Source organism: Oncorhynchus mykiss, chromosome 18 (assembly GCF_013265735.2).
Source record: "Oncorhynchus mykiss isolate Arlee chromosome 18, USDA_OmykA_1.1, whole genome shotgun sequence".
NCBI lineage: Eukaryota > Metazoa > Chordata > Actinopteri > Salmoniformes > Salmonidae > Oncorhynchus > Oncorhynchus mykiss.
This window is the reverse complement of record NC_048582.1, coordinates 30,971,294-30,985,627: the sequence shown is the minus strand read 5'-3', so window position 1 is coordinate 30,985,627 and position 14,334 is coordinate 30,971,294. Positions and strand designations below refer to the sequence as shown.

The following is a 14,334-nucleotide window of genomic DNA, read 5'->3' as shown; positions in this document are numbered from 1 at the left end:
CTTCACAACATTTTCAGATTTTAAGTAAATGGCAGAAAATATGCAGCCGAAGTCCGATGAGCGTGGATGAAAATGTTTTGCTCAACATTTGTCATAATTAAATTAATTATTATTAATTAAAGCAATGTGATGACTTTTCAAATAGGTTACGTTTCACGTTATGTTGGCTGACAATTTGTTAGATATCTTACAAAACGCATAGCATGTCATTACGGCAGTATGTACCGTATGTTAGCTAGCTACCTAACGTAATGTTAGTTGGCTACTAATACATCGGATTTGCCAGTATATTAACACACCTGAAGTCGTATATCAGTATAACAGTGACTGCCATAGACTCAAATAAAAAAAGTTAACATTTGCTGTTAAATTAGGTTGTTTTTTTCACATTGTTGTGAAATTTCAGATATCAAAATGGGATCGTGGACATAAAACAAAGTTGGAGAGAAAGCGGACACTTTCTCTTGAACTACGTTTTGCATATAGCCTACCTTTTTTAGGAGAGGTATTTTCAGATGGAGACATATGGGTGATCAACATTTATTTCTAGGCAATGTAGTTAAACTATTTAGAAAGATAACTGTGTGCTTCTCCGCCAATGCATAGGCTATAGCCTATTATTCTATTTAATGGAGACCACATGCACACCTGATCTCGGACGCAGAGGTAGGCTATGGCTATTGAACTTGAATCACCAAGAATGATGAGCGTGGACACTTGCACATTCTCTTGAGCTACGTTTTGCATATAGGATATAGCTTATCTTTTTATGAGCGGGCAGCATGAAAAATTCTGACCACGTCACAATGGTCGCTATCAGACCCGCAGGCCCTCAAAACCCACTCTCTTCAGTCATTCTCTTTCTCCTACTCTCACGCATTACACCCACGCAGAAAGGACTACACCAGCACAAAGAAATGCTCAGTGGCCTAGTGGCATAATTGTCTCAATGAATACTTTACATCCTGTGAGAAAAGCTATTGTAAAGAATAGGGTATCATGAAGATATGCCATATCTCATACTATAGCAGTTGCATCATACTTTTTGTCCTTATGCAACAGTGGGTCATACACTATGCAAGTATAAAGTAAGGTCTGGGAATTGAAGTAGGAGAAATATGAAGAAGATCCAAGCGGATGTCAATCCGTATAATGGAGGTCATATGCAAACCCCATCAATGGCCGTACTGTGGTGGCAGGCAGCAGTGACTAAGAGGAAACTAAACAGCCCCAGGCAAATTCTAGACCAGTAGAGAAACAGTGAGACACCAGACTGCGATGTTTATTTCTTGTGGACAGTATGTCTTTGTGAGAATGAAAGCGGTGCACTAAGTGGATGATTAACTGTGTGATGCGAGTCAGTTTCAGTGAATGCATTGTGCCAGTAACCTGCTCATTGTCAGGTGTAGAACCTGAAACACAATAGCTTTGATAGAAATGGAGAGACTTGTTAGGATGAAGAGAACAAATATTATTTTGACTTCTGTACAACTGTTCTTTAAAAAATTACTTGTGAAGCTGGCTGTCAACTGCAATGTGTGTGTGTGTGTGTGTGTGGACTGATTTAGAATTTCACCCTCTGCCCAAGTATCCTCTAGCCCAACCAGGAAGTCAAAATGGCCCTCTCCACAGACAGGAAGCCTCCACTTGACTACGGTGTCCAGATCCGCTTCATCAAGGACCTCCATGACACTGGCGGGGGCTACCCCGAGAAGACCAGAGGGGGCAGCGGCGCCATGCCCCCCTCCAACAAGTACGGGGTGGCTGTCCGGGTACAGGGCATCTCCGGCCAGCCCTACGTGGTGCTGAAGGATGGGGAGAAGGGAGACTCGTATGGGGTGCAGCTGAAGACCCAGCAGGCCCAGTCACAGAACCCCAACTCAGGCCTCTCCTCGCCCTACAACAGTCTGCCCCAGAGAAAGGAAGGGGGGGAGATCCAGAACCCTTACGCCCCTACTGGACAAACACTCAGCTTTCCGGTCTCTCCAAAGTCCACACCAGAGGGCGAGGGCAGGGAGGACTTTGGGAGTCCTTTCAAGAGACCTCCTGGGGATGGCCAGGCTGGGAGCCAGAGAGAGGGTGAGGGTGGGCCCCGGAGGGAAGGACAGATGAAGGTAAAGGTCAAGGAAGAACCCAGTCCCACAGCAGCAGAACCATACAGAGTGGATATGAAAGAGAGAGGTTGGGTCAATGGGGAGGAATTTAATGAGGCAGGGCTCAAACCGGTTAGTCCCAGAGGGGCCAGACAGAATGGGGTGGGGCTCGGTGGTTTGCTGGGCAGAAATGGACTTGATTCGTCCATCCCAGAACCCCTTCCTCCAGCGTCATTCAATGAGGCGATTGTTCCTGCCATCGACAAGACCTCCCTGGCGCCTATCAACAAGCTGATCAGCAAGTTCAACATTGGCACTCCTACTGGACAGAGTAGGGGGCGCTCCGGAACAAGGCTGCGGCTCAAGTTCGATGAACGCAGACGCTCCAGAAGTCTGGATGCCTGCAAAGACGTTCATCATGAGGTCTCCCCTCCTTCGCCAACTCCCAACACTACCTCCTTGCTCTTCTCCTCCACCTCCTCATCCACGTCATCCACACCTCCGTACAGTAGCCTAGGAATGAGCCCTGTCTCAGTTGCCAAGGTGACAGCCCTCCCTGGCCCCAAGCTGAGCTTTATAAAGTCACCTGGGAAGTTAGTCAAGGATACCCCTCCTGCCATCCCACCAAAGAAGACAGTAAGTAACAAGTTTAGTTTTTTTGTGTTTGAGCAGTATAATGTATTTGTTCTGACCCTCAATATCTTTTACCATTGAAGGGTATGCCGGCCCCTCTGAGGAATGTAGAGGTCATCAGTGGAGAGGAACCACAAACCAAACAAGCTATCTACACCATCCTGAAAGAGGGGTAAAGAAATTTACAAACATGTGACCTGGAACACTGTTGCTTCCAAGTCTCTGCTGTTACATTGTGATAGACGTTATCGTGGTGGTGGTAAAAACCAAGAGATCCTACACAAGCTTGAATTGGGCAATGTTTCACTGTAAATTATAATTTATTTTCTTACTCCTGTACCAAAAATGTCCTGTACTCTCAGACAACAATTGCTCATATGAGTAATGTATAATATGTGTGTGTGTGAATGCTGATTGGCTGACAGCCGTGGTATATCAGACCGTATACCACGGTATGACAAAACCATTTGTTTTTCCTGCTCTAATTATGTTGGTAAACAGTTTATAGTAGCAATAAGGCACCTCTGGGGTTTGTGATATATGGCTAATATACCTTTGCGTCGTGCCTAAGAACAGCCCTTAGCCGTGGTATGTTGGCCATACCCCCTCGGGCCTTATTGCTTAATTATAATGTTTACCACTTGCATTCATAGGTATCCTTATCTTACTAAAGCTCAACTTCATGTAATTTTCTGCCCTCTGCATTAGGACCAGTGAGAGTGATTTATCCATCAAACGTAAAGGAAACCTAGTCTACGAGACGACCAGTGGTGCTAAGGTAAGAATGAAAGTGTTGTTTTTTTTAAGGAAATTATGGCCTCCCGAGTTGTGCAACAGTCTAAGGCATTGAGGCGTCACTACAGACCGGGTTCGATCCCAGGGTGTGTCACAGCTGGCTGCGACTGGGAGACCATAAGGCGCTTCACAATTGGGCCCAACGTCATGAGGGTTTGGCTGGCCGGGGATTTCCTTGTCCCATTACGCTCTAGCGACTCCTTGTGGCTGGCTTGGCGCCTTACAAGCTGACTCCGGTCGCCAGTTGGCCGGTTTTTCCTCCGACACATTGGTACAGTTGGCTTCCGGGTTAAGCGAGCAGTGTGTCAAGAAGCAGTGCAGCTTGGCAGGGTCGTGTTTCGGGGAACGCATTGGCTCTCGACCTTCGCCTCTCCCAAGTCCATAAGGGAGTTGCAGCGATGGGACTTTACCTACCAATTAGATAATCACGAAAAAGGGGGGAAAGTGTTTGTACTGCTGTGTGCTTATTCAGCCGAGATTGACCCATTTTAGTGTGCTCATATCAAAGAAAAAGTGTTTTTGTTTATAAATGTGTGTGTTTGAGCTTTGTATGTAAGAGTAACAGCTTGAGGATGTGTGTGTTCTCTGTACATATAAGAGGGAGTTTGTATAACCTTTATAGTAATATTCTGTGTCTCCAAGAGCTCCGTTTTGACACCCCAAAAATGTGGAGATTAGATCAAGCGGCTCGCAGGGTATTTAAAATGATACGGTCAGTTTTGGCAACAGTCAGCATTTTTGCACTGTCAAAATTGTATTCTCCTCTGTACAGTTTGTTCCTGCTGTCAGTAGCCTATATTTGTGTACAGCAGTCTTATTTTCTTTATGCATATGATATTTACAGAGTGGCTGAGGATCCAAGTTTTTCTGAACCCCTCTTCCTGACAGCTAAAAGTCTATTTTCTACTTCATGCACAGTTTCTGTTCTACTTGTAGAGAACAGGCTAGTTTGGCAAATGGTGCTCGTTTTAATAAAGTTAGATCAAAGCTGAATCAATGTCTGCAAGATCACAAAGCTGGTATTCTACATAACTGAATATAATAGTATAACGTTACTGTAAGACAGAACATCACTTCATTTGTGATGAGATTTTAGGATGATTGTGCAAATGGTAAAATTTCTCACATGTTGCCAAAACTTTGCAGCGCGCACCACTAGAAAAAAAGATACTGAAAAGAAAGCAACAATTTCAACAATTTTACTGAGTTATGGTTCAGATAAGGAAATCAGTGAATTGAAATAAATGCATTAGGCCCTAATTTTCGGGGAACAATTAAGTAGCTTACTGTGATTGTTTTCAATTAAAAAAAAAATGTATATATATAAATGGCTTCTTAGTGAAGAGTTAGAATTGTGGAAGTGGTCCGAGTGGGGAGGGGAAAACTGAAAAATAGCTGTTATTGGCAGAGAGGTTTGGAACTCTCTTATTGGTTTATTAGCAAATGTACCTTCTAGTGATGTCACCAGGCAGGCCAAACTCCATCCCACAGGCTGAAATTTCAGGTGTTTTTTTCCCCAACAGCTCTCATATGAAAATAATATTACCATACTTTTCACAATTTCATAGTATTATTCCAACCTCGTAGGGTGGAAATGTATATAAAACACAGACAAATCACGTTTTTTGCTGCACTGGGCCTTTAACACCATCTGCTCTAAACTTTGCACACTGTACATAATTCAAAACAACACTACAACACTGTATAACTCAAGGTCTAAAATCATATCCCCATGAAACTGATTGAGATTAAGTGGTTGGTATGCAGATGCTGCATGGATATTTCACCTGTCAAACTTATCGTTCATGATTGACAGTGAGAAATCTGAAGGGAGGGTGACCAACATGTTTTGTGTTAAATTAGAGGTAAAGAAACATGCACAGAACTTGATTTGGACTTTAGCTGTAGGGGAAAGGGATACAGGCGTGTGGGACAGGACGGTTACCTACAGATCCACAGCCTTGGCCTAGTATTAATTCTATGCAGACATTCATTTTATGTGTGCACATGGCAACCTCCAGGTATGACCACTTGTGTATGTATATGAGCTGTCATTTATATCTCATTACATAGCCTTTTGTGTGATTGTAGCTACTAACCATGTACATCATCTGTGGGGTATCTTGACAACAGAGCATCTGAAGAGAAAAGCTGATTAGGATGGGCCCAGTCAGTGTTTTAAGAGCTCTGTCATTGGGATCTATCAATAATTGTGTGGGGCCCAGTGTTATGGTGGTATCCATGGTGATGCTGTGAAGGGTGGCCGTCTTAACTCATCACCACAAGTGGTGGCTCTTGAGACATTTTGGCCTGAGGGGGGTGGTAAAATGGACTGGCACCGTTATAGGACTGCTCTAATAATGAGATGCCATTTTCTAACACCACTGTTCCCCAGGCTAGTTCTGGTTCAAGACTTGCGCTTTGTTTGAATACCCATACTAACATACGGTATAACACTTAATATATATACCATTAGTTCATTTTAGTATACTGTAAACGAACGGTATCCTTTCAGTTGCGTGTACTAGCGCTTCACCTGTCTACCGGAAGTTGATGCTGTTGCTATGCAACTTCTTCCAAGCTTGTTACCATAACAATTACTAGCTAGACATCTTACGACTTCATTAACAATGTCCATTGAAAAAGCACAACTATACCACTTAGCTAAGCTAAGAATGACATGAATAATCAAGTTAATAAACGTTTGGTAGTTAGCATATCGTTAATATACTGGCAATTTTCATGTCTTAGTAGCCAACTAACGTTAGGTAGCTCACTAACATTACAGTAGTTGCTTGTATGTACTGTTATGATATGCGGTTCGTAAGGCTAGCTTAGCCTACAAATTGTCAGCCAACATAACTTATTGAAAAGTCATTACTTTATTACATAGCTTAACATTTGTCATAATTAGTTAAAGTAAGAATTTGTAGCCGCTCTTGTCGGATTTAGGCTGCATATTTTCCAAAATGTTCTTCAAATCTGAAAATCTAATGAAGCCTGCCCATTTTCTGAAGAATTTCATCATGGGCCCTAAAAGCATGGAAATACTGTCTACTGCTTGTATACTTTGTATTTTGGTGAATGTAGTACGACATCCGTGAACCTTTGGCATACTAACTATATTGGGGTGGCAGGTAGCCTGGTAGGAGTGTTGGGCAAGTAACCGAAAGGTCGCTGGATCGAATCCCCGGACTGACAAGGTAAAAATATATTCTGCCCCTAAGCAAGGCAGTTAACCCACTGTTACCCAGATGCCGAGGATGTGGATTTAGATTTAAGGCAGCCTCCTGCACCTCTCTGATTCAGAGGGGTTGGGTTAAATGCGGAAGACTCACAACAATGCATTCAACTGAGTGTAACTGACTAGGTATCCCCCTTTCCCTTTTATATCCATACTATGACCAATAAGCATACTACATACACAATTTATGTCTTAAATAATGCGGTTAGTATGAGTTTTCGAACACCGTTTAGGTCTAAATACTACACCTATACACTTTATATACAAAGTTTATGGACACCACTTCAAATTAGTGGATTTTGCTATTTAAGCTATACCCCTTGTTGACAGGTGTATAAAATCGAGTACACCGTCACGCAATCTCCTTTGACAAACATTGTCAGTAGAATGGCCTTACTGAAGAGCTCAGTGGCTTTCAACTTGGTACCTTCATACATAGGATGCCACCTTTCCAACAAGTCAGTTTGTCAAATTTCTGCCCTGTTAGAGCTGCCCCGGTCAACTGCAAGTGCTGTTATTGTGAAGGGGAAATGTCTCGGAGCAACACTTCGCGGCTCAGCCAAGCTCACAGAACGGGACCGCAGGGTGCTGAAACGCGTAAAAATCGTCTGTCCTCAGTTGCAACACTCACTATCGAGTTCCAAACTGCCTCCGGAAGCAACGTCAGCAGAAGGACTGTTCGTCGGGAGCCACGTTAAATGGGTATCCCTGGCCGAGCAGCCGCACGCACACAAGTCTAAGATCAACATCTGAATGCCAAGTGTCGGCTGGAGTGGTGTAAAGCTTGCTGGCATTGGACTCTGGAGCAGTGGAAACGCATTCTGTGGAGTGGTGAATCAAGTTTCACCATCTGGCAGTCCGACGGACTAACCTGGGTTTGGCGGATGACAGGAGAACGCTACCTGCCCCACTGCAAAGTTTGGAGGATGAATAATAGTCTGGGGTTGTTTCTTCATGGTTTGGGCTAGGCCCCTAAATTCCAGTGAGGGGAAATCTTAATCCTACAGCATACAATCACATTCTAGACGATTCTGTGCTTCCAACCTTGGCAATAGTTTGTGGAGGGCCCTTTCCTGTTTCAGCATGACAATGCCCCGTGCACAAAGCAAGGTCCATACAAAAATGGCTTGTTGAGATCGGTGTAGAAGAACTTGACTGGCCTGCACAGATTCCTGACCTCAACCCCATTGAACACCTTTGGGATGATTTGGAACGCCGACTGCGAGCCAGGGCTAATTGCCCAACATTGGTGCACAACCTCACTAAAGCTCTTGTGGCTGAATGGAAACAAGTCCCACCCCCCCACCCCCACAGGATTGTTCCAACAACTAGTGGAAGTCTTCCCAGAAGAGTGGAGGCTTTTTCTAGCAGCAAAGGGGGGACCAACTCCAAAGTAATGCCCATGATTTTGGAATGAGATGGAGCAGGTCTCCACATACTTTTGATCAAGTAGTGTATCAACATTTCTTAATAGCTTGGATACCATTAGTAATAGTTTAATTCTGCTTAAGCATACTGTATAGGCAGCCAGAGATTTGACAATCCTAGTACAAATATAGTATAACGTGTTCTCTTCACTCTACTAGATATGATTGTTGGTTCAACTCCGTGTTTAAGTGCTCTCTGAACATCAGTAGATTGTTTTGGCTGGCTCTAGGGCAGTGTTAAATGGTATACTGGTATCAGTGAAATAGCAGACATATATATATAGAGTTTCTCTGCTACCTGTGTGGTGGAACACAAGCTGGTGTGTTGGGTTACTTGAAGCAGGTGGTGTGCGTGCGTGCCTCCTACGGCCAGAAGGAACACCTGTTATCTAATTTGTATGATATTCAGTATTGAATGTACTATTCATTTATAGATTTCCCGCAAGGATATAGCTAGTAGCTAACTGTCCTGTCCATTGGCTAAATTATATTATATCTACTGTCCAGTTCATAGTCAATTCAACTCTACATTACATTACCCCTCTTTACAAACAGATAAAACCAAAACAAAGTGATTTGCCAGTTTCCTTGAGGAGAGCAGAATCTCTGCAGCACAGACCATAATCTATCACTGATAATGTGAGAGGAAATTGTCAGAGGAATGTTAGTTCCGCAGGGCAAAACTTTACCCTCATCCGTATTGTCACTGAGCAACATCCAGTCTGTGTTCTAAATGCCAACCTATTCCCTACATGGTACCCTACTGTGGGCCCTGGTCAAGAGTAGTGCACTTTATGGGGTGCTATTTGGGACGCAGAGCCATTATACAGTTTCACGTGACTGTGCCATGCATGAAACGCATAGAAACCAGGCATTTCTGATGGGGTAGTGAATTATAGATTGAAAGGGGGATACCTAGTCAGTCTCTGAATCAGAGGTACAGAGGGCTGCCTTAATCGACATCCACGTCTTCGGCGCCCGGGGAACAGTGGGTTAACTGCCTTGCTCAGAGACAGAACGACAGATTTTTACCTTGTCAGCTCAGGGGATTCGATCCAACAACCTTTCGGTTACTGGCCTAATGCGCTAACCACTAGGCTACCTGAGTACACCGCTGAATGCCGTACAATATATAGTATGTACATTGACTTGTCTCCTCTCAGGTTCCTCCTAAACAAGGGTCTCATGAGAATCTGAAGAAGGAGTTGGAGCAGCGTCTGAATGAGAACCACCAGCTTCAGGAACAACTGGACCGCAACAAAACCGAACTACAGATGGCCCAAGAAGAGTAAGCTAGGCTTCACACACCTATGGCCGGTTTTGCTTGTCACAGATTAGGCCTAGCCCTGGACTAAAATGCACTTTTAAATAGACTAGGTTTAATCTGTCTGGAATCTGTGTGCATTTGCAGTGCACGTGTGTTAAGACCCCCAAAAGTCACCGTATGTATTTATTCTACATTTTGTTGTCAGAATATAGACAACCTATGGATTGCACCTTTTAAGCAGCCCATTCATCTCCTGCTGCTTTAATTGTTCGGTTGATGGATTGATTGTCTAATTGACTGACACGTTAATGAGTATATTGATTGAGGTATCGATTTCTGTCTTCCCTATCAGGTTGACCCAGCTGCGGATGGCCAGAGAGGGGGCAGAGTCTCGGGTGCGTCAACAGGAAGACCAGCTGGCTGAGCTTCAGGAGGAGCTGAGGGGAATGCCAGAGAACACACCACAAACCGACTCCATGTCACTGCAGACGGTACGGCAAGGATGATTTAAAAAAAAATATATATATTTAACCTATATTTAACTAGCCAGTTAACAACATTCTTATTTACAATGATGGCCTAGGAACAGTGGGTTTAACTGCCTTGTTCAGGGGCAGAACGACAGATTTGTACCTTGTCAGCTCGGGGATTCGATCTAGCAACCTTTCGGTTACTAACCATTAGGGTACCTGCCGCCCCAATGATGATGTCTTGCATTTATGTTGCACTCTTCAAAGTGCTTTACATTGTTTGGGGGCATTTTATGAACTCCCAGGTGATGAACGGCAGCCATTCAGTGCTATTTACACACACTCTCTCTCCCTTGCAGGATGTGATGTCGTTGCAGGCGGACCTGGCGGAGGCGGCAATGTTGCGCCAGCGTCAGGAGGAGGTACTGCGTCAGAGGGAGAGAGCGCTGACAGCCCTGAAGGGGGCACTGAAGGAAGAGGTGGGGAGCCACGACCAGGAGATGGAGGCCCTCAGGGAGCAATACAGCCAGGACATGGAAACCCTGAGAAGCACCATGGAACAGGTGTCACAGGTGGATACGTTGGTTTGTGTTTGTGTGGAAGTTTCATTCCAAAATGCTATATATCCATTTTCAGAAATCTTGGTAAATTAGCTTTTATTGTTTTAAAGCTGTTGAGAGATTAGTGAGTGAAAACTATCTAAGCATGGCATGGGGTTGTTCAATGACAGACATGTATTTGTTTCAAATCTATCACTTGACATATCCGCCTCGCTGTCAGAGAAATAAGTAGTACGCTAGTTTTTACACGGTCAAATATAACATAACGAAATTAATGAACTGTACAAAGTATACATTTGACATCACTATTTAAAAAATAATAATAATAAATATTCAACACAGTAATATGAGATCTGTATGTAAAACATTTACATTTGAAATGTTAGTCATTAGCAGATGTTCTTATCCAGAGCAATAAACATGAAGTGCATTCATCTTAAGATGGCTAGGTGAGACAACCACATATCACTGTGAATATACAGGATACAAACATTACATTCCAGCTAAACAACGGATATATAACGTTTTGCCCCAAAAAATCTATGGATAAAAAAAACTGAACAGTAATAATTTACACACACATGAAGGTACCCATAAGAAATCATTTCTGATGAAATAACACATGCGAAATTGGTGGATATAGCGTTTTGGAAATTAACCCTTCATATGTCAAATGTTCAGTGTTTCGCCATCCAATCCCAATTTACCCCTTCATTAGTTAAATCCGGTATGGTAGTGCTGAAATGGAACAACACAGTATATGCATTGGTTGGAGGTCCCTGAGAAACGGGGACTGGTTTATTTATGTCCGTCTGTATGTATCAGGGGATGAAGGCTCATAATAATTGCTGGGACGGCGCAAATGGAATGGCATCAAACACATGAAACCATGTTTGACGTATTTTATACTATTCCACTGGCTGCTCCAGACATTCCCACGAGCCCGTCCTCCCCGATGAAGGTGCCACCAACCTCCTGTGGTATGTGCAGTGCATTCGGAAAGTAGTCCGACCCCTTGACTTTTTCCCCAAACAAACTGAAACTGAATAAAAAAAAAAAAAATCCTCATCAATCTACACAGAATGCCCCATAATGACATTTTGCAAATGTATTACAAATAAAAAACAGAAACCTTACTTGCATAAGTATTCAGACCTTTTGCTATGAAACTTAAATTGAGCTCAGGCGCATCCTGTTTCCATTGATAATCCTTGAGGTGTTTATTCAACTTGGAGTTCACCTGTGGTTAATTCAATTGCTTGGACATGATTTGGAAAGAGACTCTGTCAGAGCAAAAACCAAGCCATGAGGTTGAAGAAATTGTTCGTAGAGCTCCGAGAGAGTATTTAAAACAGTTTAATCCATTTTAGGCTGTAACGTAAAAACATGTGGAAAAGGTCAAGGGGTCTGAATACTTTCCGAATGCACTGTATGTACATTGGAAGTCAGAAGTGTACATACACTTAGGTTGGAGTCATTAAAACTTGTTTTTCAACCACTCCACAAATTTCTTGTTAACAAGCTATGGTTTTGGCAAGTCGGTTAGGACGTCTACTTTGTGCATGACACAAGTCATTCTTCCAAAAATGGTTTACAGATGATTATTGTTTACAGATTATTTCACTTATTTACTGTATCACAATTCCAGTGTGTCAGAAGTTAACATACACGAAGTTGACTGTGCCTTTAAACAGCTTGGAAAATTCCAGAAAATGATGTCATGGCTTTAGAAGCTTCTGATAGGCTAATTGACATAATTTGAGTCAATTGGAGGTGTACCTGTGGATGTATTTCAAGGCCTACCTTCAAACTCAGTGCCTCTTTGCTTGACATCGTGAGAAAATCAAGACATCAGAAAATAAATTGTAGACCTCCACAAGTTTGGTTCATCCTTGGGAGCAATTTCCAAACACCTGAAGGTACCACGTTCATCTGTACAAACAATAGAATGAAAGTATAAACACCATGGGACCACACAGCCATCATACCACTCACAAAGGAGATGTGTTCTGTCTCCTAGAGATTTAGGTGCGAAAAGTGAAAATCAATTCCAGAACAACAGCAAAGGACCTTGTGAAGATACTGGAGGAAACAACAGGAACAAAAGTATCTATCCACAGTAAAACGAGTCCTATAATTGACATAACCTGAAATGCCGCTCAGCAAAGAAGAAGCCACTGCTCCAAAACCGCAATTACAAAGATTGTATTTTTTGGAGAAATGTCCTCTGGTCTGATAAAACAAAAATAGGACTGTTTGGCCATAATGACCATCGTTATGTTTGGAGGGAAAAGGGTGATGCTTGCAAGCCGAAGAACACCATCCCAACCGTGAAGCACGGGGGTGGCAGCATCATGTTGTGGAGTTGCTTTGCTGCAGGAGGGACTGGTGCGCTTCACAAAATAGATGGCATCTTGAGGGAGGAAAATTGTGGATATATTGATGCAACATCTCAAGACATCAAATGGGTCTTTCCAAATGTACAATGACCCCAAGCATACTTCCAAAGTTGTGGCAAAATGGCTTAAAGACAACAAATTAAAGGTATTGGAGTGGCCATCACAAAGCCCTGACTTCAATCCAATAGAAAATATGTGGGCAGAACTGAAAGTGTGTGCGAGCAAGGAGGCCTACAAACCTAATTCAGTTACACCAGCTCTGTCAGGAGGAATGGGCCAAAATTCATCCAATTTATTGTTGGAAGCTTGTGGAAGTCTATCCAAAACATTTGACCCAAGTTAAACCATTTTAAGACATTGCTACCAAACACTCAATTAGTATATGTAAAATTCTGACCCACTGGGAATGTGATGAAAGAAATAAAAACTGAAATAAATCATTCTCTCTACTGTTATTCTGACATTTCACTTTCTTAAAATAAAGTGGTGATCGTAACTGACCAAAGACAGGGAATTTTGACTAGGATTAAATGTCAGAGATTGTGGGAAACTGAGTTTTTTTAAAAATGTATTTGGATAAGGTGTATGTAAACTTCTGACAGTATGTGTACCATATGTCTGATCTCTTCCTGCTATGTGTTAGTCCCAGCAGCAGATTGAGGAGGAGAGGCAGAGGGTGAATGATGCCATGCTCAGCCTGGAGGAGGAACTAGAGAGCTGCAGGGACCAGGGAGGCCAGTGGAGGAAGCAGCTGGAAACCACCACAGAGGAGCTTCACAGCACCAAGCAGGAGTGAGTGCCTCAATATAATTATTTCATTGGCTGTAGTATATCAATGGTGCGTCATACACGTCTCTACACCTATGAAGTCGTCTTAATATTAGCTTTAAACTAGTAGTCTTTGTCAGGTCAGTTTTCTATTGTCTTGACCTATGATCCAAAATACCAGATTGTGGCACCTTTTCAGTGGCATCACTGGTATTCTAAGGCAGTGTTTAGCAACGCTGGTCCTCAAATACCCCCAACATTACATAGTTTCGTTGTAGCCCTTGACAAACACACCTCATTGAACTCATTGAGAACTTCATGATTAGTTGAGAAGTTGAATCACGTGTGCTTGTCCAGAGTTACAATACAAATGTGTAATGTTGGGGGTACTTGAGGACCAGGGTTGGGAAATACTGTTCTAAGGCAAACTTACACATGATTGCTAAAGAGTACTGATTTTGGTGGTGCCTGCCCTGCCCTCCCTAAATGACTACCGACCCGTAGCACTCATGTCTGTAGCCATGAAGTGCTTAGAAAGGCTGGTCATGGCTCACATCAACACCATTATCCCAGAAATCCTAGACCCACTCCAATTTGCATACCGTCCCAACAGAGCCACAGGTAATACAATCTCTATTGCACTGCACTTTCACACCTGGACAAAAGGAACACCTATGT

The 14,334-nt window shown here is 43.0% G+C and overlaps 1 protein-coding gene across 3 annotated transcripts in view; it reads left to right on the top strand.

The window, feature by feature from the left end:
* The window catches only part of cgnb (cingulin b), a 46,683-nt gene that overhangs the window by 20,229 nt on the left and 12,120 nt on the right, over positions 1-14,334 (top strand). For 2 of the 3 annotated variants that reach the window (XM_021571592.2, XM_036952486.1), the window contains exons 2-8: positions 1,589-2,729; positions 2,810-2,898; positions 3,435-3,504; positions 9,356-9,480; positions 9,812-9,950; positions 10,289-10,501; positions 13,532-13,680. In XM_021571592.2, the coding sequence (XP_021427267.1) occupies positions 1,617-2,729; positions 2,810-2,898; positions 3,435-3,504; positions 9,356-9,480; positions 9,812-9,950; positions 10,289-10,501; positions 13,532-13,680 (1,898 nt within the window). In that variant the 5' untranslated portion in view covers positions 1,589-1,616. The remainder of the gene's footprint in view (positions 1-1,588; positions 2,730-2,809; positions 2,899-3,434; positions 3,505-9,355; positions 9,481-9,811; positions 9,951-10,288; positions 10,502-13,531; positions 13,681-14,334) is intronic. The other variant, XM_021571593.2, reaches the window with a different exon arrangement.